This window comes from Pimephales promelas, chromosome 5 (assembly GCF_988280905.1).
Source record: "Pimephales promelas chromosome 5, fPimPro1.hap1.1, whole genome shotgun sequence".
Classification (NCBI taxonomy): Eukaryota; Metazoa; Chordata; class Actinopteri; order Cypriniformes; family Leuciscidae; genus Pimephales; species Pimephales promelas.
In genome coordinates, this window is record NC_142773.1 from 22,590,195 (window position 1) to 22,612,621 (window position 22,427).

The 22,427-nt window shown below is 40.2% G+C and overlaps 1 protein-coding gene across 2 annotated transcripts in view; it reads left to right on the plus strand.

The window, feature by feature from the left end:
• The first annotated feature begins 1,638 nt into the window (after window positions 1–1,638).
• Window positions 1,639–22,427, plus strand: part of epha4a (eph receptor A4a) — a 40,706-nt gene continuing 19,917 nt past the window's right edge. Inside the window, exons 1-3 of one of the 2 annotated variants that reach the window (XM_039654733.2) lie at window positions 1,639–2,088; window positions 3,138–3,205; window positions 5,406–6,069. In XM_039654733.2, the coding sequence (XP_039510667.2) occupies window positions 1,989–2,088; window positions 3,138–3,205; window positions 5,406–6,069 (832 nt within the window). In that variant the 5' untranslated portion in view covers window positions 1,639–1,988. The remainder of the gene's footprint in view (window positions 2,089–3,137; window positions 3,206–5,405; window positions 6,070–22,427) is intronic. The other variant, XM_039654734.2, reaches the window with a different exon arrangement.

Sequence of the window (22,427 nt, forward strand, 5' to 3'; positions counted from 1 at the left end):
CAGCTGAGGACACATCCTTTACTGGGAACACTTCACTAGAGATGCATTGTTTTAAACAATATGGCACTTTTTATGAATAGGGTACAAAATGGGGACTGAAACGGAAAACACATTTTCATTGAAGGAGGTGACTCTGTCCCTACTCCCCACGAATATTTAACACTTAAAATTGAAAACGTTTTAAATATCAACAATAAATGAAGAAAAAAAAAAAAAAACAATAAGAGAAATTGACTCTCAGTGTCTTTTAACAAAAAATGTACTTGAATAAATATCAAAAACAATAAATAAAATGGATGTAAAAAATTGATGTTTCTTTTCAATTCCTTTTCAAATTATAATTGTCTATAGCAATAAACATTCAATTGATATAATGTACTACAACATTACAAAACAGAATGCGTTAAAAGATTGCAAATGCATGGGATTTATTTTTAATGCTTTCAAAAAAGGGTAAGGGTGTGCCTGGTTTTTCCACATTTTGTAAATCACTGTGAATGTAGCCTATAGAACAAAGCTTAACGTGATTATTTATTTAAGCAAAAACACTGATATCTCACTTTATTCCAGCCATCTACATTTATCTTGTAGTGACACACTAATAAAGTGCTGCTACAACTGTTAATGTTAAAGCATAAACTCTCTTTCAGATCCATCAGCCTCGGGGGCGGTAGGCTACTCAACAACTGAAGTCAGGACTCTCCTTTGCAGGCCATCCATATGCAAACACACTGTTGTCAAAGTTGTCAGCACACAGTCAGGCCCGACACCCGTTAGATGATGTAGATTGGCTCATCAGGTGGGCGCATGTAGTAAGACAGTGCAAAGCGTGAAACGAAATCGACGCATCTGCTGCTATTGATGGAACTCTACGATAGAAAAGAGCCGCAACTCTGGCTGTGGGCGTCATGAAACGCTTGATTGACAGGGGCAGGAGAGGTCGTGGAGTGTAGGCGTCCAGTTGATACAGGCATAAAGGGTCTCACACTAACATTTAATAACTTTTAGTCTTTGCGGCAAAACTGAATAGCGATGCTCGATTCGCGGATGAATCGCTTTTGAGTCGGGTCTTTATGATGCGGTATATCGGTCTGAACAATAAGAATCGGATTCTCAATTATGTAGACAATTTAATCGAAATATTAAAGAGAAATAATGTCAACATATTTATGTAATGCCATGCCGGGATGCCATGCCAATGACGCTGTCTCCCAATAACCAACTGATTTGCGATATCTCTCTCTACTGTACTGCAGCACTGAAGTACTGCAGTTTAAAATGGTATTACGTTTTGAAGCATCTTCCCACTCAGTTTTAAGATTGTTTGTTTTAATTAATATAGGAGCTGTTTAGCCCGAATAAACGGTCAATCTAAAGTGTTATAAAAGTATTTATAGACGATCTAGCAGGTTTAGACACTGGCTTCTGTCTGAGTGTTGTGGATTAGAGGAGTAGATTGCAAACACTAGACGGCGCACTTGCGCTTCCCACAATAGAGCCGGTAAACGTATAACTTTAATGCCTTGCGCGCTCCATGCAGTCTTTTGTATGACGTAGGCTATACAGATATAATAATCCTGATCAGGATATTTCCCATATATTGTGGACCAAGTTCTATATGTAAAGAAGAGCTTTCACAACAGCCTCTCTCTCTTTCTTTCTCTCGCGTTCTCTTTCACGCGCAAACTGCATTATCCCTCTCAAACGCGCGAGCTTAGTTTTTTATGATACACAAAAGATTAAAACAAGAAAGACTTTTGCTACTTCTCAAATTCTCCAATTATCATAAACCTGGAAAATGGGCTGTCTATTTCCCCGAATGGACAGACTGTTGACTTTTTGTGTCTCGCTGTGACAGGCACGTCAGGCAGTAAAGATCCGCCCCTCGGCGGTGTTCAGCAGCGCTCTGTGCATCACTCTCAAACGCTAATTCCACCGGGACAGACGCAACTTCGGTCCGCACGCGGAGCGGAGGAGACGCACACGAAATGACACCAATGGCTGCGCTTGTGTTCATAGCGACTTTTGCGCTAATAATCTGGATACCGACTTTCACATTAACCGCACGGGTCTACCCCCCTAATGAAGGTAAGGGTTTACCAAACGAAAGGAAAATCTCTTCAAGAGTTATTTTGTTGTTGTTGTTTGGGTTACGACGGTATAGAGTGGCACACTGCTACGACTGACGTTTATTTATTTATATTTTATTATTATTATTTTTTTATTTCGAGACTGTATCCTGTCAGCGAAAGGGATTTATAGAATTTTTTTCTCCGAAAGTCCCTTTGGGGATCTCCAAGTGTCTGTGGTTCCCATATCCGCAGATCCTAAGACTGCGCCATTTATTTAATCAAACGAAGTTTAAACTCGGACTTTATTGGTAGGAAACACTCTGGGTGCTAATTTTGTTGGAACTATTTTTTTAATCGTATTTATTATTCATTTATTTGCATTTCAAGAAATGGGTTTGGATGACCAGAATACAAATTTAGGCGTATTTAAATAATTTGATGGAAACTTGCACGACTCCTTTATTATTATTATTATTATTTTTATTTGGAGTGTTCAGAAGCGAAATGTATACGAATAAGTATTTGGCCAACAGAGACCCGCACGAGGCAAATGATGAAAGCATTTCAGTAGAATTTAGTCTCTGTTTAACTCGCGTAAATATCCCATTACACTGTACGCTTTTAATTTAGGGAATGCTAGGGCTTTGTTCTGGTGTGTAAATGCTAGGCACACATATAGACATTTTTTTTTTCCCTTTAGGAAAAAAAAAAATACTTGCTGTAAACATAAAACCTTTTATTTATTCCTTGCACATTCACTGTTCACTGATTATGTTCTTCTCTCAAAGGACCAGATTTAGTTTGGACAATAGCCAAATTGGAACACTGATTAAAACAATAGGCCTACTTAATCATGCCACAATCAAACTTTATAAAATGCTTAATTTGGCCAAATATATATGTGTTCAATAAGCATAAATCAGTGTACTTTGAGGAAATGGAGAGAGTAAAAACTTTTCAGTTGGGAACAAAAGTGTAGCAAAAGAAAGTGACTTAAGAGACAGTTTGGTCATAAGTCATAAGGAGGTTGATGATAGTGACTCACGGCATTTTGTCTTTCCGCAGTGACACTGCTGGACTCGAGAACTGTGCAAGGAGAACTGAAATGGGTTGCGAGTCCGACGGAAGGAGGGGTGAGTCTACAGAGGACAGACCGTGTTGTTTTCACTTTTGTATTTGTGTGGAAAAAATCTCTATTGACAACTTTTGAAGGTGCTGATCGTCTTGGAAACTATATTTGCACATGAAAAGCAGACTTGAGAATTTAAAGAACCTTTTTTGAGCACAGCGGAATTGCGACTCCACACTGTACATAAAACAAGGTTTAAATAAGGCCTCATGCTATGCTAAAAGCACACCAAAAATTGATGGAAAACTGCTTATCCCACTGTATGCAATCGGTATTTTCTGCATTAGTGCATAGATGAAACAGAAGACTAATGAGATCTACACTAACATCCATAATTATAAATCTTGACAGATGAAATGGCTTTGTTCTTATAATTTGATGTTTCATACAGACTGAGAAACGACTTGAGTTTAAGTGCCTGAGCGCAGGATAATTCATTTAGAAATTTTATGCTTTGTAATTATAATGTTCATTTCTTTACATCATTTATGGGCTGACATCTTAAAACTTAAAATTTCTTGCTGCACTATATTTTGCATGTACAACAATAAAGCTGGACTTTTTGACTTACTAAAATGAGTACAAATAAGATTATTGAAAAACAGTTGGCTATCTGCTGATGGTATACAGTATATATATATATATATATATATATATATATATATATATATATATATATATATATATACAGTATATATATATATACAGTGTGTGTGTGTGTGTGCCACACTTAACTTTAATATTCATACTTAATTATAATTATTATGAAGTCAGCAACCACATTTATAAGTTATGCACATTATATTTACACATTATTATTGTTAGTGTTGTGATTTAATTAGTATAACATCTTTTTTAACACTAAAACTGCATGAAATAATACATTATATTAACAAAAACATATACTCATTTTTAAAATTGAAATATTAAAATCAATCTACTCAAGTATAAGTGAAGTTTTTATTTGTGATTTGATTAATTTGATTCATTACACCACAATTAGCCTTCCTTTTTCTCTCCATAACAACTTTTGGTTGGTTTCAGATTTAATAGTGAACTTGGCATTTGAGGATATGTGCTTCCCCCCACCCTCTACTGCTTTATCTCATCCACCCGTTTGATTGACAGGGTCCCGACAGAACCCCCTCCCTCGTGCAAACGGGCCGAATGTACAGCTTTATCGGTGTGACAGCTGGGATTTCTACACTTATGACTTACAAAGAGTAAAAAAGCGAGAAGAAAAGACAGCGTCATAGATCGTGACAGGCCTTTTCAAAACTCCCCTTCATTGCATACATCTCATTTGAAACTCGCACCAGCAGGAAGCATCAAACTCTAGGCCCCATGGTATTACAATGGCTTAATATGGGATTAATGGTGACCAGGAAGTCAGGGCGTTCTTGTAAATGTTACTGGGTACTACATTTGTTTAGGTGTTGGTAATGCTGTGTTATTATTGAAAACCATACTTTCACGTTAGTTTTAAGAAATTCTCAGCAATCAATCATTTGACGTATATCTCCCAAAAAAACAACTGTTTTTGAAGCCTTTGAAAGGCTTGAACGGCACTTTCAGTTCTGATACACAAAAATGGATTTTCACAATGCTTCGAAGAATCATATTATTTCAATTATGTTAATTATTTAACAATATCCAATAATATATTTGTATGGCCAATGAGTTTGTTTGTAAAGAAGTGTAACGTTTAAGTATTTATAGTATAGTTTATAGAATAGTATAATTTACTCACCCTCATGTTGTTCCTAAACCTTCTACTTTTCTAATGATGAATGCAAAAAGACATTTGTTTTTTGTCCACACTGAAAATTCAGTGGGGTTCCCGTGCTTTTTTGGATCCAATTGACTTTCCTTGTATGGACAACAACTGTTGAAATATTCCTCGTAATGTCTTCTGCTTTTTACAAAAGAAAGAAAATCATACAGAATTGAGTAAATTATGACAGAATTTTCATTTTTGGGGTAAACCACCCCTTCTTTTCACAAAACAGTGCACATAATCTGGCAGATGTGTGATTTAAATTCATTATCATATCGTAATCAATGAAATCATTGCAGCTGTTGGTCTGTTGAAAATCTCCAGCTCTGGGTCTGGAATTGTGTGCACCTGCTGTGACAAAAGTCTCCCTTGCAGAATCTCTATAGACCTACTTACCTCTCTGTCTTTCCCTCCATCTCTCTCACAGTGGGAAGAGGTGAGCATCATGGATGAGAAGAATATACCAATCAGGACGTACCAGGTATGCAACGTAATGGAACCCAACCAGAACAACTGGCTCCGAACAGACTGGATCCCCCGTGGCGGAGCTCAGCGCGTCTACATCGAGATCAAATTCACCCTCCGTGACTGCAACAGCTTGCCAGGAGTCATGGGAACTTGCAAGGAGACCTTTAACCTCTACTACTATGAGTCCAACAATGACAAAGAGCGGTACATCCGAGAGAACCAGTTCACCAAAATCGACACCATCGCGGCCGATGAGAGCTTCACGCAGGTCGACATAGGAGACCGCATCATGAAGCTGAACACGGAAGTGCGGGATGTAGGAATTTTGACACGGAAGGGCTTCTACTTGGCCTTCCAGGACGTCGGCGCCTGCATCGCCCTCGTATCCGTACGGATCTTCTATAAGAAATGCCCCCTCACTGTACGCAACCTGGCCCAGTTTCCAGACACCACCACCGGTGCGGACACCTCATCACTAGTGGAGGTACGCGGATCTTGTGTGGACAATTCAGAGGAACGTGAGGTCCCTAAAATGTACTGCGGAGCAGATGGAGAATGGCTGGTGCCTATTGGAAACTGTTTGTGTAACCCTGGCTATGAGGAACACGGGGGAACATGCCAAGGTAAGAGCTCGGATAACTCCCATGCTCAAGTTTTTCCAACAGAGCGTTTCACCTGGTTATGTTATGAAACGAGATTTATGCACCTCCCATGTGAAAAGTAAAAAAAAAACAAAAACACCCTGATCGCCCAGAAGCAATATATTCCATAATTTAAGATGAGATCATTATAAGTGAGAGGCTGACCCGGATGCACTTTTCCCCTCTCAGGGATGTGAGAGTTTACTCAGATGTAGACAGCTGGGTACTGTGGTTTAAGCGAGTGTTGTTATTCGAGAGGTCTGGTTATGATTATGAATCGCCCTGTTTGATATCAAAACACCTCCCAGTGGATTTGCGCATGAGAAACGTTGGCGCTAATTATTTTGTTGGAGCAACAGCCGTGTGGTTTATGTGCAGAATCTGCTTAATTAGATCATGGGCGAATGCTCTCGTACCCTTTTCACTCTCGTTCTCGCTTGCTATCTCTCAAGAGCATGTCTGGTGGTTTTCAGTTCACATTAAAGGAAAAAGATGCGATTGGCAAAACACTGAAAGAGCAAAACAGATAAAAGAAGAAAAGGAGAGGATCAGATAGATTGCTTCTGTCACCAGAGGGCCGTTTCTCTTTCTCCGTGCTGGCTTTGATTCCCAGTGTCCGTAGTCAGGCCATACGGCACTGAAAAAGCCATGATATACCGTTTGGGGTAATGCTGAGGTCAGTGCAAGCAAAAAGGAAGAGTCAGAGGACATGTAGACAGTTTGAGCACGCCCTTTCTTTCTTTTCTGTCTGGTCCAGGAGAGGGTCATCGTTTGAGCGGGGTGATAAACGGCCGACTGGCCAGTCTAACGGCCTTTATTTATGAGCGCTATCTCAGCGGGCTAATTGCATGACAAATACGGACTGTAATTTAGGGCTCTTGCGGGCTCAAGGGGGGGCGGTCCGCATTCACCGCGGGCGATCTCTCTCTGTGGATGTGCTTGTGTGGGTGGTTGAAGGGGTACACTGGGAAAGGCCATTCTCAGGGATCTGGACGTTTGTCTTGGCCACTCTTTTATTAGCAGAGCTCACTGGCAGTGGCCGTGTTCCCCACTCGCTCCTTAGCTTTCCGTCTCTTTCCCTCTGCTCTCTTTTGCCGTTCAGATATGTTGAAATGAAGGAAAGAGGCTGTAATTTACCAAGAGCAGAACGGAGTTTCCACACAGACATTTGGTAAAACGTTTTACTTAAATCACTTCAGGGCTTGCGTTGATGATTTCATTTCTCTTAGATATTTGGAAGAGAGCGATTTTGATATTGCTGTTGTTTGGAGTCTGCAAAAGTTTTTAGATTTAATTTCCCAACTCATAGAAAAAATGACACAACAACAACAACAACAACAACAAGTCAAGTCATAAAAGCTGTTGAGGATAATTTTGGCCACTTGTTTGCACAGCGAACAAGACAGTTAGGGTTAGGGTTAGTGCTGTAGCTGAGTCACCAATGCAACATATATCAATCTTATACGTTAATTTGGTAACACTTTACAATAAGGTTCATTAGTTAACATGTACAATATGTGAACAATACTTCTTCAGCATTTATTAATCTTAGTTAATATTAATTCCAACATTTACTAATACGTTATTAAAATCAAAGGTTGTATTAGTTCACATTAGTTAATGGACTGTGAACTAACATGAACGCACAATGAACAGCTGTATTTGTATTAACTAAGATTAACAAAGATTAATAAACACTGTAACTAATGTATTGCTCGTCGTTAGTTCATGTTAGTTAATGCATTCACTAATGTTAACTAATGAACCTTATTGTAAAGTGTTACCGTTAATTTTTTTATAAATTGCAAACTATGTTTGGTTTTCTCGTTCTGCTGATCTGATTGTCATCAAAAACACTAGTAGCTGGCAAACATAGAGGTTTCTAAAGAAACATTTGCATTTGATGATTTTTTTTTCGTTCTAGAAAATATACAAAATTCAGTGCTAAAACTTAAATTGATCATTCAATTACAGACCAGCAAAAAAACAAACAAACAAACAAAAAAAAATCTTATTGCTGAGCATTGGTGAAAAGGAAAAACTTTCTATGCAGTTTTTGATATTGGCCAATGCAAAAAGTTGACCAATAAAAACTAATCACAATTCATATTTAGTATTTTGTTGCCAATATTCCAATTTCCTGCTTTCATAAATATCCTAGGTGCTTTCTTCTCTTATCTTTAGACCATCTTCTTTATATCTGTGTTATTTAAACATGTCTGTCATCAATGTCTGATTAAGCCATCACACGCTGTCTTCAGCAAGGCAACAGGCAGTTGTCTCCTCATTGAAGCGGGTTCAAAAGGTGGCTTTCTATCCCAGCATGCAGATGCAAGTCACTGTCTGTTTAATAAGTCTGTGTGTGCAGCCCAGGCCAAGAGGGATGCAGAGGTTCACCTTCAATGTGAGGGCTTAGGCGAGGACGAGAACTTTCTCAATGGGGCGTCCCAAGGACCTTGTGAAAAAAGCCCATTGAGGATAAGGGATACAAGCCCTGTACCCCAGAATGCCTCAATGGGAGCCTCTCCCCAATTGTTGGGATGTCGTGATCGGGGATGGGGGTGAGAGGGGAGGAATACTAGACAGGGTCAGGGGTGACCCCTGGCTTTATCCTCCTCTCCTCCCCAAGAGACGGGGGTCATGGCCGAGATTGATTAAGACGTCAAAATTTTGACAGCTGCAGCCTAGATGGACAGGTCCAAGAACAGAAGAGCGAGAGACGGCCACAAAACAGCCGTCGTTCTGTTGGTGAATGGAGCGGAGACTTGGCCAGAGGATTTGGTGTCTTTTCTTCTTTTTAAGAGTTTGCTGTTTTCTCACTGCTCATCTGCTGTGTTGAGTAGGAGGTGAGGACAGAGAGGAAATCTCTGCTTGTTAGTGGGCGTCCGGCGAGCTGGAGACGTGTAAAAGCCTGCTGAGATGCTAGGCTGCAATGAAGAATGACAGCCCACTCTCAGCTTTTCACTACACTGTAAACGTACACGTAGATTAGCGAAACAGCACGGCAACATGGAGAAAAATCCAACCAACACTAGTGAATTTTCAGCTCTTTTAACAAATATGCCTCTTCAAAAAATGTGCTACAGTATTTCTAAAAATCTATCCCCATGATAGTGTCTCTTAGAAAAGAGGTACTGCTACTGTTACCGTGATCCATGTCCAAGCAAGCATGGTTGTACCATGGGACAGACATTCATACTATTTAAATAGTACGTCAGTATATTTTAAAAAGATACTGTAATATGGTATTACTTTAGTGCATTTCAAAAAAAAAAAAACATGATATGACATTCATACTATTTAAATAGTACATCAGTATGTTTTAAAAGATAATATGGTATTACTTTAGTGCATTTCCACAAAACTGCTGTCTGTTCTGATTCAAAGAGCAGTGTCTTGTTACTTCTGTAACATTTACAAAAAAAAGTATAAAAAATACCATAACATTTTAGATAATAGCATAGTACTACCATATAATTATTGGTAGTACCATAATACATGTATTTCAGCACCATGGTATATTTCAAAGCCGTGAAACCATCTTGGTACCATAGTACCACCACAGTAGGAGGGGATATACATGTAAAAAAAACAAAACAAAAAAACATGGTAGTGCCATGGTACTGTTTGGTAGTTTGTTGTGACACACCTTGTCTAAAAAATATACTCGCGCCATGGGTCTTTCTTTTCAGTGATACTATGGTATTTTAAATGTATCATGCAAGTATATCAAAGTACCATCTGATACATCACTCAACCATTGTGCCACCGCATTGTTGTTTTAATGGGTGCTAATGTAATTCTAATGCTCATTCATATTTAAGTAATTAGAAAGGATAAAGGCCTTGAAAACTAGAGCATGATGGGAAGGTGTGATAATTTGAAACACTGCTCTTTGAATCAGAACAGACAGCAGTTTGTGTAACTGGAAGGAAAACGATGCTTGACAAGACATTATTTATGTATGTGAGCTGAGACTCTCGAGAGAACGCCGTTTACATCGACTTCACCATGAAAAAGTACATTTTAGCTTTAATCACACATTAAGCAAATTGGCGTACTCGAGAAGAGGTATTGATCCGGTTTTCTCATGTATTATTGTTGAGACGCAGCTTTTTTTTCCCTGTGTAAACTTTGCACCTTAGCACCTGTATGCGGCTGTGTGTGCCTAATTAGAAAAAGCTTGCATTTGTATCTCTTCGCTGTCATAATTATGAGCAGGTGTATGAGACTCATCATCCTCAGCTGTGAGTCGTTTTTGCTCTTTTCTTTGTTAAACAATAGCCGCCGCCTGCCAAAATGCTCCTACGTATGAATATTCATCACTTCCTTTTTTGCTTTTGATGGCAAGCACATATGTTGATTCCTGTCACGATCCTCCTCAGTTCTTCCCTATGAGCCCCTCCATCGGCCCCTGAATGGACTGTCAGCTGTCCCAGGAAAGAGAGATGGAGAGAGGTGTCCTTTGATATCAGACAAATACACCATTTGCATATTTCCTCCGTGAAATGCAAAGCCAGCAAACTTGTCTCTCAAAGACAATGGGCGGCTCGTCCTTTCAGCGAGATCGAGCAAAGGTTGGGTCCAACCTCTTCGCTCTGTGATCATGGCGGCATGCTGTATATGTTTGAAATAATTTGGATAATATGATTCGCGTGATTAATTACGGATCTTTTGAATCGACGGGCGGAGTCTGACGTTTGTGTTTTTGAGTTCAGACACTCTGGTCTGTCTGCATCTTTCTCGCTGTCTGTACGTGTGCAATTGCTTGCTCATGTGTGCGTTGTTCTCCTTGACCTCTTCCTGTCTATCATCATCCGGTGCTCCCATACGGAAGCTCCCCTGACAGCTCACAGCCCTTCAGTTGTCATGTTGTGATGGATGCACCGGGGGTGGAAAACGGCCTGAAGGACAGAACTGGTGGGAAGGGTGAGGGATGGAGGTGACTGTCCCCCTCCTATAGAACTGTTAGCGCCCATGCTAATGCAAGTTTATTGGCGACAAATGCCCTTTTTTTTTACAGTTTTTTCAATGAAATCACTGCCTTCAAACTACCAGATTGTAGCCTATTACCTTCTGATGCAATCGCTGTGCCTTTGTGCAATCATAATAATTTCTATAATAGGACATTTTCTACTTAATATTAGTATATACCATCATTGATAAAATTACATTTCTCAGAAGGAGTTGTTAAAACTACCTGCTAACCTTGTTTTGCTAATGCAAACTAGTCAAATTGTTTGCACCCATGCTTATGTTGTCTGACATAAGAAAAAATATCATGAAGAAATGCTTACAATGAAAATGGAGCATGGTGATACCATAGTACTCTTTGCAATACCTTGTAAATCGCCTGTGTTTTCCAGAAGATCCGGCTGTCTCCAGAAATGCCCCCATATATGGTAGATATATATATATCAAAGTACCAAAGTATGATTCCATCACTGCACTTTTTTTGTAAGGCGAATGCCTGAAATAACCAGATTAATCTATCCAGTGTCCTTATTGATAAATTCACATAATTTCCCAAGAAAGTCTGTTGAAACTACACGCTAAGCAAATTTTGCTAATGTGAACTAGCTCACTTTCCATTTTGAGAAATTCTGATAGCGCTAGTCTCATCTCTCTGGTGTTTAATTATATTTTAATTACGCCATCTGAAACACATTCATTGCCGGCGGTCTGGATCCCTTAGATCAAGAAGAGCTGAGCACAGATCTCCTTTAGCATCACTGGGACAGCGGTGTGGACAGCACTGTCTCAGCGTCCACATGCCAGCGTTTATCTTTTGAGTGGATGAGCCTTATTGACTCACTGCTTGAGGGTCTGTCCCCCCATTCTTCCTGATTAACCCAGCATTCATTTAGCCCCTGCTCTCCACACATGCTTCATGCCAAAGAGTTTGTGTTCTTTTGACAAGATGTCCATCAACGGCGGAAGTCAGCGGTCAACCCAGCAACTTCATGCGATCCTCCCCATCAGTTAGTGCCCTGCTCCTTTCTTTTCCCGCTTCAGACATGGAGCTCTTAAGTTGGCTTCCTTCCAGAGAAGGTCATAGGTCAGCCTGAGCCTGTGTCAAAGACAGGAAGGCCCGAGCCATCATTTTCTTCTGAAAGAGATGTTGAAACGGCTGACCTGTTTTATGCGAGAGGGGCACGGTTAACTTTACAGTCAGCATGGCTGCTGTGTGTCTTTGTCTTCGGGTTTGATTAGGACGCTGCCAAATTTTTCTCTGTACAAATGCACCAGATGGAGCCCATGAATGCAGTTGTTCTTTTCTACCAATGAAGTGTTTATGAAGGCCTAATATGAATGGTTTGATTCATAATGATTGATGTCACAAATTAATCTTAGTGCTAGTAGTTTGAACAAAATGACAAAACTTTCTATGTGCAGTCTGAATGACAGGACCTGAAGTGGCTCAGTGTTTTCTCACTTAGGTAAATATGCAAACGTGAATGAAAGAAGTGTTATTCATAGACACACAAAGGCACTTTTTGAACTCTCCGTTGCACAAACATGCATACTCGGCAGCGTACTCAGGGATTCCTGACTAAAGTGCTCTTCGCAAAACTCACTCTCGGCACTTCTAGATAGGACGTCAGTTAACAGATGTCAATTAGCTGAGAGCGTGTCTACAAGAACAGGAGCTGGAGAAAGGACAGACTTAGTAATGGGATTATTTTGGGGGTTGGCAGACCTGTTTCCACAATGCACGGCAACACTAGTGATTAGCCCAGAGGGGTCACAGCGGCGACTTCACAATGCACATTAATACTAGTAATTATTTGGAGGGGCTGAAGCATGGCTGGATCTAATGCTTGCCATTAGACTTGAGGGTTTATTCCATTCCTGGGGTTTTCGTTAGAGTGGATTGGTCTCTCCCAGACCAGCTGCTGTGGAAAAAGCCACTCAGTTTGTCACTGAATGCAATTAGTTGTGACTTTATGTCTTTGTTAGCGCTGAGAGAAAGACACAGAAAGGCGGGAGGGGAAGATGAAGTGTTTTTGCTAAAGCACTTCGGTAGACATAAATTTGATCAAGGAATTTCGAAACATAGGAATGGAATCCTTATATAGAAGCTTTGTAATGTAGCTTGACATTGTCGCTTAGCAGTTTGGTTACCAAAATGTAACTGTGAAATGAGAAAATAATTTGGTGTCCTTGAGGAGTAAAAAGTAGCAAAAGTACCTAAGCTACTAACTTAGCTACATTTTTAGCTTGACGGTGACTCAATGGTTTTTAAAATAGTTTAGCTTTTTTGGCAAAAATTTACTTTTTCATCAAGTAGCAGTTTAGTGTGACAAAATGATTCATTGTTGGCCTTTATATCACATTGAATTGCAAACTAAAGCTAGCAAACACACAAACAAAAAAACTTAAAGAGTTAGTTCTCCCAAAAATGAAAATTCTGTCAGTATTTACTCACCCTCATGTTGTTCCAAACTTCTATGTGTTTATTTGTTTTGCTGAACACAAAGGAAGATATTTGGAAGAATGTTTTAATCAAACAGATCTCATTCCCCATTGACTATAGTAGGAAAAAATACATACTATGGAAGTCAATGGGGAATGATATCTGTTTGATTAAAACATTCTTCCAAATATCTTACTTTGTGTTCAGCAGAACAAATAAACAAATAGAGGTTTGAAACAACTTGAGGGTGAGTAAATACTGACAGAATTTTCAGTTTTTAGCTAAATAATTCATATACTAATCTTTTTTTTAATTTAGTAATTAAGTCATCGTAATTACGATTTATACATAGATTTATCTATTATTTTACAAATATGATCTAATCAAATCTTATAATTATGAAGTATTTTCTGTAAAATATAATATCATTATAGATATTTCTCTCTTTAATAGCTTCAGTGTTCTTAGCTAGCTTGTATAATAGTTATGCCTTTTTCCAAGTGTTCACTAGAAAGAATGCTGAGAAGTTCTTTAAAGATGTATATTTAAATCGATAGTTATTAAAGAACCAAACTTATGCATTTTATAATTAGAATACACACACACACACACACACACACACACACACACACACTCACGCACACTCACGCTCACTCCTCCTGGCCTGTAAATGACCCTTTAAAACATTACAATGTTGCGTGCCTCCTCTTACACATGTGGCTTACTTAAAAAAAAACCTGAGTATATTTCCCTTAACAGACTCCCAGAACATTTATGTGTGTGTACAAAGACTTTCGCAATCCAACCACACATGCATTTCTCCTGATTATATTTGCAATACTCAACCTTCAAAAACTAACACACATGACAGAAAGCAAAGCAGTAATTTGAAAAAGATACTGTTGCGAAGCGTAATTCACTCATCGTTGCCGTGGTGTTGACACATTTACCCTTTAATATCCCTTGCTGGACATTAATCCGAGAATCCAGAAACTCTTTCTGCTCGCTCACCACCTCGTCGGCACACACCTCCGCTTAGAGGCACGAGCTTGTGGCCGCACATTCATAGTAACCACAATCCATAACCCTGTGCATGTGCATTCAGTATGTCTAAGGAATTCTTGCGCTGTGTTGAATTTTGGATCACTTGAGAGGGGGGAAAAAATCTAGACTTAATGTTGCTTATTTTCACTGTAAGTTGTTACTGCTTTCTTTGGCTCTGATTTGATGCATGTAATCAAACTGTTAGATTTTATCCGTTCCATTTGAGATTTAAAGAGTCTGCCTGATTCTCCAGTGCAATGTTCTCTATGTCATAAGCTGTTCTTGGTGTTTTTTAAAGCATATATTGCGCGCTATGCGAGAGCGTCCATTCAGCGGGCAGCACAGTGCATTCTCCCTGTCTTTGTGTGGCAGCCTCCCTTTGAAGGCTCTTGGCTAAGAGGAGGTGGGGGACCAAAGCCGACAGCGAGAACATTAGCATGTGAAAAGCTCCTAGAATCAATAAGGGCCTTTCTCTATCTCTCTTTTTCACTCTCATTCTCTATCTCTCTCTCTCTCTCGTGCGCAATATCTCTACCCAGAGGCCACGACCCTCCCTGGCATCTACCAGCACCGAACAGACCTTACCTTCATTTTTTCTGTGTTCACGTGGTCCTCACAGGGCAACTTTAGCGTAGGTTCTATCTGGAAATCTGATTCTATAACTCGAAGACCTTGAGCATTGTATGACACCAACTTATTCATGTTTAAGTTGACAAATTTAAAATTTTAGTTGAGAAAACAGGAGGTGATCTGTAGGAGACAGTGAAATAGGACTCAAACTTAAAATTTCCACATGAGCGTCACAGCTTAATGTGCAAACCAATAAGCTGTAGCTCACATTCAGGTTTTGAAATGCACATTTTTTAAGGCGTTTGTCTTAGGGAATCTCTTTTTTTTCACCATGAGCTGTCAAAGCATGTCCCGCCGCTACTGGCTATAGCCCAGCCCCGAGTAGCCCCTTTGCAGTCTCTGCGGTCTGGCCACTGAACAAAACAAGTGGACGGGACACGACCTATTCTCAGAAGCATCAGCTCTTCAAGAGAGCACCACTTAGCTAGAGTTCATGCCGAATACACCGCCCCGACCCCTCTGCAGAATTTAATATAGTGGTCCAGAGAGAGCCCACTGCCAAGCCTGCTTGAAGCGAGTGCTATTTGCTAATGATTGTAAGAGTAATCCTGCCTGTGAGATGTGTTGAAAGAGACAGACAGGGCTGAGAGGGGTGGTTTATGGGGTGCCAGAAAAGCAATTGCAGGCCAGAGCATTTGCAGTGAGGGGACAAAATGTTGGCTTTGCAATGAGGGGACAATGATTCTGCGCCCCATGGAGCGAGGCAATTATGACTATGAGTGAATAGTGGAAAAAGACAGAAGAAAAAAAAAAGAAAAATCAATGAGGAGAGATCAAATGAGGGGGGTGTGGGGCAACTTTTACCATAGTTTGGAAGTACCTTGATGCACCATGCTCTTACAGGAAAATTTCAAGAAATACCATGGTATTACCACAGGATTTTAGACTTTTAGTATATTAGCTCCATGGTATTTTTGGAAGTAACCCTGAGTACCATGTAGCAGCCATATCACCCTTTAGCCCAAGACTGGCTGCCAACTGAAGCTAAGTAGGGTTAAGCCTGGTCAGTACCTGGACGGCAGACCTCCTGGGACAACTAGGTTGCTGCTGGAAGAGGTCTTGGTTAGGCTAGTAGAAGGTGCTCACCCTGTGGTCTGTCTGGGTCCTAACGCCCCAGTAAAGTGATGGGGATACTATACTGTCAAAGAGCACTGTCCTTCTGATGAGACATTAAATCGAGGTCCTGACTCTCAAGGGTCATGAAAGATCCCAGGATGTCCTTCGAAAAAGACTCGGGGTTTACCCCCAGCATCCAGTCCAAATTTGCCCATTAGCCATCATGACCAAATCTGTCCATCATGACCTCCTAATCATCCTCATATATTTCTGATTGGTTTCATCACTGTCTCCTCTCCACCAGTATGCTGGTGTGTGGTGGGCGTTCTGACACAATTTGGCTGCTGTCACATCACGCTGCATATTGGTGGTGTTTGAGGATATCCCCCCTTTCATATGTAAAGCTATTTGAGTACGCAGAAAAGCACTATATGCATATAATGAATTATTATTATTACCATGTAATTACAATGGTACATGAATTTCAATACCATAATATATTTTAAAGTACCACAGTAGTATTTGATACCATCACTGTGAAATAATTTCGCCACAGTACTTTTTTATGCAGCAAACAGTGTTGTAATTGTTAATTAAAATTAAAACTAAATAGAGCTGAAATAAAATAAATTAGAATTAGAAATGCTTTGTCTGTTAACTGAAACTGTTTAAATTGAAGTACTAAAGTTATTAAAATTATTGCTAATAAAACTAATGCAAATGACAAGGGCACTACTAAAAAGATACTGACATATTTTCCAACATACTGTACAAAATGCTTAAAAAGTCAAAAAATAGCATAAAGTAGTAACACTATATACCTAGACATTCTTATTTGACTATAACTCCTGGTTTTGTAGATATCTAACCCTACATGTTTTTAACCACACGAGAGTGCATTTGCATCTTTTGGGTGAACCTCCCCTCCGCATACACACACATCGCAAGTCAGCTCCTCCTTGTTTGCTATGCAGGAATTGTTAGGAATGTGAGATGTTTGGCCCCCTGCCTCTCTCAGCTGCCCGCTCTCCTCAGAGGACAGTAGACAAGACAATGAGCTGCATTTCAGAGAGACTTCACGTCCATATCCCTGCTTCTGCCGTCCCTGCCCCCACAGCAGACTGAGAGGAGAAAAGAGTGTTTTCTTGTCACCTGCCTGAGCCACCCCTTCTTAAAGAACTTCCTGAAATGCCGTGTGTGTGTAGTGTAGGAGGAGTTCCTGTCTATCAGATCTGAACCTCTAGCTGGGATCTTGATATGATTCAGAAAGACCTACCCTGGAGTTGTTGCCTGCTGTGTTGCCCCCTTCTTCCTTTTCCTTCAATGCGCTACGTAGCTCCTTATATAAAATACAGCAACACACACACACTCCTGTACAGCAGATGGCCACATCATAATTTACCTCGAGCGTAGCTCTCACACATAAAGGTTAAAACGCGTCCTTTGTGTGCATTCGCCTCTAGCTACCATCATACCTTAATTTGGTAAGACCTTGCGACTGTCTTTAAAAAAGTTTCAGGAAACTTTTGACAGGTTCGGGGGGGATCAGAGAGCGAGAGAGGGCAGGCGAACAGTACGAAGAAGCAGATACAGACAGAAGAGCGATAAATAAAACCTAGGCAAATATAATATAGATTAAAGCCAGTAGGGTTTGACGCAGCTTGGTCCCCTCGCTGACAAACAGGCTTCTCAGGGGTTACAGCAACATCACTCATAGGATCATCTTGCACACGCACATTACAGCGATGAGGAATGCAGTGAGTGGATCATGGCATCAGTCACTGCAGATGCAATTAATAAATACTGTAGAAGAAGGTGGGAACCGATCAATGAGGGAATTTGTGTGTTCATGCTGGAGGGCAGAGATGATAATCATCTCTCTTTTTTATGTCTGGTTTTTGCTGTGTTTCTTTTTCTCTTCATTCAGATGTAGTGTGAAAGCAGTTTGGTCTTATCGTGTGTCAGATAAGAGTGAAAGCAGTGTTTGAAAAGTAAAAAAAAAAAGGATAACTTAGGGAATTTTGGTCAGATATAAACCAGTGGTCAACCGAGTAGTGACTGGTGTGGTGCCAAGGTTTGAATAGAATTTAGTAAACATATAGTCATGACAAAGTGTGTAAATACTGTATAGAAGTTAAATAACTATATATTTAACAGGTAGTATGTGTGTGTCTATATTTGGATTGCAAATAACATAACAAGCCTGTTAAGTGACAAAAGGGGCAAGGAATTGCATTAAAGACCATGAACTAGATAAATGTCATAAAATGACTCTGTTATTCCAACTTGGACCTGGTTACTCATGAGATAATGTGAGTGAGTGTGTGTGTGTGCATATGTGATGTGGATTAGCCGCTGTTGATCCTTCTGAGCAGCGGCTTCAGAGATAAGCCAGCATCATAAAAGTGTCATAAATATGTTAGCCATTAGCTCAGGTCTTGACTTCACTTTCTCTGCCTTCGGCAAGTCTCTCTCTCTCTCTCGCTCTCTCTCTCTCTCGCTCTCTGTGTGTGTGTCTTTCTCTTTTCTTGGTCTTGGTAGCAGCAGCCACAATTGTCCAATATGTTCAATTTATAATCAATTTCTCAGTCACATTTCCCAACTTGTAAAGCTGGTTTTCCATCAACATATTTTTATGCGATTATGGGATAATGCATAAAAATGCTGGATAGAACCATGCAAAGAATGATGGAAATAAATGTTTCAAAATGTACAAAAACATTTAAGACTTACTTCTTCTTCTTTTTTTGCGTAACATTGTTGTTTTTATTATTGTTATGACTTTTTTATTTTATAATTTTTTAATTACTCCAAGGTGCAGGATGTGCAGGATGAGAAAAAAAGGGCAGAAACGGAGGGAGTTAGAAACGGAGAGAGTCACACTTGTGTTAGAAATATAACCTGGCAGAGTTAAGTCAGTTTTGAATTTCCGAAAGGACACACACACACTCTGAAGACCACCCAGCGCTGAAGCTCTATTCACTCTCATTTTCCTGTCCCTCTCTCTCTCGTTTTTTTCCCGTTCCACTTCTCCTCACATTTCTATTTATTTTTCCTGCAGTTTTACCTCTTTGTCCACTATTTATTTATTTGCGATCATCTGAATAGAAACCACCAGTGTCTTTATTGACACAAGTATCAGACCTCTTTACGTGTCTAACCGAACGTCCTCGGATTACATGCATCTAATTGAAGTATTTTGTCCCATTTGGAACATCTTTCAATACTACTCATAAACCGCCACACATACCTTGCAGGATTCCATAATTAATTCGCTTCCAAACAATGCCTTATCCGCTTTTGTCCTCAACTCCACCCTGCGTTTTGTCTTTCTATGAAAGACAACAGGTGTCTGTTTTAAGGTCTAAAGCCTATAGAAAGCATTCAGTCTGCGATGGTGTCTTCATTGAGATGGACATTGTCCCTGCAGTGGACGTTCGGACGAGACCGCTGACCCTGAATATTAGGGCATGGGCTGGTAATTACGACCCTATTATGTCAAAGGGCAGTAAGCTCATCTCTTCAATCGTCCACCAGAGAGGACAATGAGACTGTGATTGTCCTGCTATTGTCCAGCCCATTGATCATAGGCTTCATGAGGAGAGAGTGGAAAGGTCAGACCTGTAGGGGGGACAAGAGTTGTGTGTGGAATGGAAACCAGGATCTGTTAGTGGTCTCATGAGGGATCTATGGAGGACTTAGGAAGGGAGAGGACAGCTGGTCATCCTCTGTAAGAGTCTGGGACTGAGAAAACATGCAGGCTCTTAAGCAGGTGGAGGGTGTTAGATATCCTAAGTGCTTGAGAAAAGTGCTACAAGTCAATGAGTGCATTCGCTTATAAACAACACCGAAGCTCCTGCACACAAGGTCTTCTGGTCTCTCAATCACACCTCAATCCATGGTGTTAAGCTTCCCAAGAATCCTCTTCAATTAACTCTGTCCTCCAGCTAGTGTTAAGATGAACTAAAGCTGATCAGATGAAGCCTCTAGCTCTAATTCCCATCCTTCCCCTCCAACGCACGGCAACAAAGCCCTCCGTCCAGTGGAGGTCGTGACACCAGGTCCGCATCTCTTCTCCCTGAGCTCGTCCTATCTTTCCATCCCTCACCCCCTACTGTTGTTTTATGGACCCTGTTTAGAAGATGACAAAACTGTGTTAATCTCCTCTCAGAAGACATTAGCAGAAGATGTACGTCTGATCAGACTTGCTGTTGCGGCTGATTGCAAGTGATTGGCCCCTGGGTAGTCTGTGATAGAGAGAGAGATGAAACGGAGTAACGGAGGAGAGTGGAAGGTGGTGATTCCCGAGAGCGAGCATTAGTGCAGCCCCGGGGTTTCTGACACTTATGTCAGATTAAAAGAATTGCCCAGAAGAGAGAGAAAATAAGAGCGAATGAGGCAGAGAGTGATGAGGGACACTTGTTTGAAGTACTGTTGTTCTTGACCTCCTGCATCTTGTCAATCAAAAGCAGAGAACTTTTCTCTCCTCACTTGAAGCAGAAATACTATGTGATGCAATAATATCACAGCGATCAGTATGTTTTTCGCATTTAGGGCCAGATTTACTAACAGCTTGCGCTAGTGCTGACCTTAATTTTGGAGTTTCCCTTTCAGGCGCAAAATTTATGGGAGGAGAGTATTTCAATGAATCGTGCAAGGTGATTTACTAAGGTTTTCATTAGTCAATTTACTGGTATTTGTGTCATTATTTAACGCCTGTTTTGTGCCTGTGTTAGTAAGTAAGTAAGTAAGTAAACTTTATTTATATAGCACTTTTCACAGACATGTAGGGTCACAAAGTGATTCACAGTAAAATAAAATAAAAACCACAACACACATTACATCAACACCATATAGCTAGTTAAAAGCTTGTCTAAAAAGATGTGTCTTAAGGTGTTTACTAAAATTTTCTACCGAGTCCAAAACTCTCAAGGCTAATGGAAGAGAGTTCCAGAGCCTTGGAGCCACCACACAGAACGCACGATCGCCTCTTGTTTTAAAACGTGTTCTAGGAACAGTAAAAAGGTCTTGGCCTGAAGACCTCAAGGAGCGACCGGGAGAGTGAATGTGAAAAAGGTCCCGGATGTAAAAAGGGGCAAGAAGGGTGTTGTTAGTAGATCACCCACACCTGATTATCAGCTGCTGCTTGTTTGCAACCCAACGCTAATTTTTGCTGTTCTTGGTAGCGTTGGTCACTACCCAGACAGCAAACTGACATTGAATCAACGTGGAAACGACGTCTCTCATGACATTGAAACAACGTTGATTTTGCTCATCGAATTAACGTTGAACCAATGTCAGACGCGGCATTCTTCAAAGCTAAATGAAAATCGAAAATTGGTTTGCTTTCATAACGTTGAAACAACGCGTTGATTTCAAGTTGATTTTCCGTTAGTTTTGAAAGAATGACGCGTCTGACGTTGGTTCAATGTTAATTCGATGAGCAAAACAATGTCAGATCAACGTTGTTTCTATGTCATATTTCCACGTTGATTCAATGTCAGTTTGCTATCTGGGTATGGAAATGATCCGGCTGCGTCTGTGTTTTTTAATTTGTGCGTCGTCAGTAGATCACACGCCGAACTTTCCACTCCCATCAGCACTTTTATGGAATTGTATTCTCACGCTGATTTGCCCTGTTTGGTAAATCTGGCCCTTATTATGCAGTTACACTTGTAATTTTTTATTTTTATTTTACTTTTTTAATTTATAATAGTTTAGTTACTAATATTGATGCATTGCCAACTTGCAGGTCACAGTTCACAGATTGCACATTTTTGTACCGGTGAAAGGCAAATAATCTTTGTTCGCATTGATATGAATGTAAGTCAATGGCACACAAAGCCCTGTCTGACTGCCCTTTAATGCTCATCATCTCGACACACGAAAGCTTGTTTGTTCAATTTGCCATATAAAAGCCTTGTGTTTCTTTCCCATAATGCTTTGCTAAGAGCATGTATGATTATCGCTAAAGGCATTATATTATGATTTGTGATATTCTGTACAGAGCGTTTACATTGATAGGGCCTTTTAGGGAAACACATCTATACACTATCTACAGATCAATAAACTCTTAGATAAATGTCATAAGTTGTGCGGCTTTATTCTTGTTCACATGCTATCTGTACTTCTGCGGGTATCGATGGCTTTGTAGAGGGAAAAAAAAACGTCAATAAAAGACCTCAAAGCATTC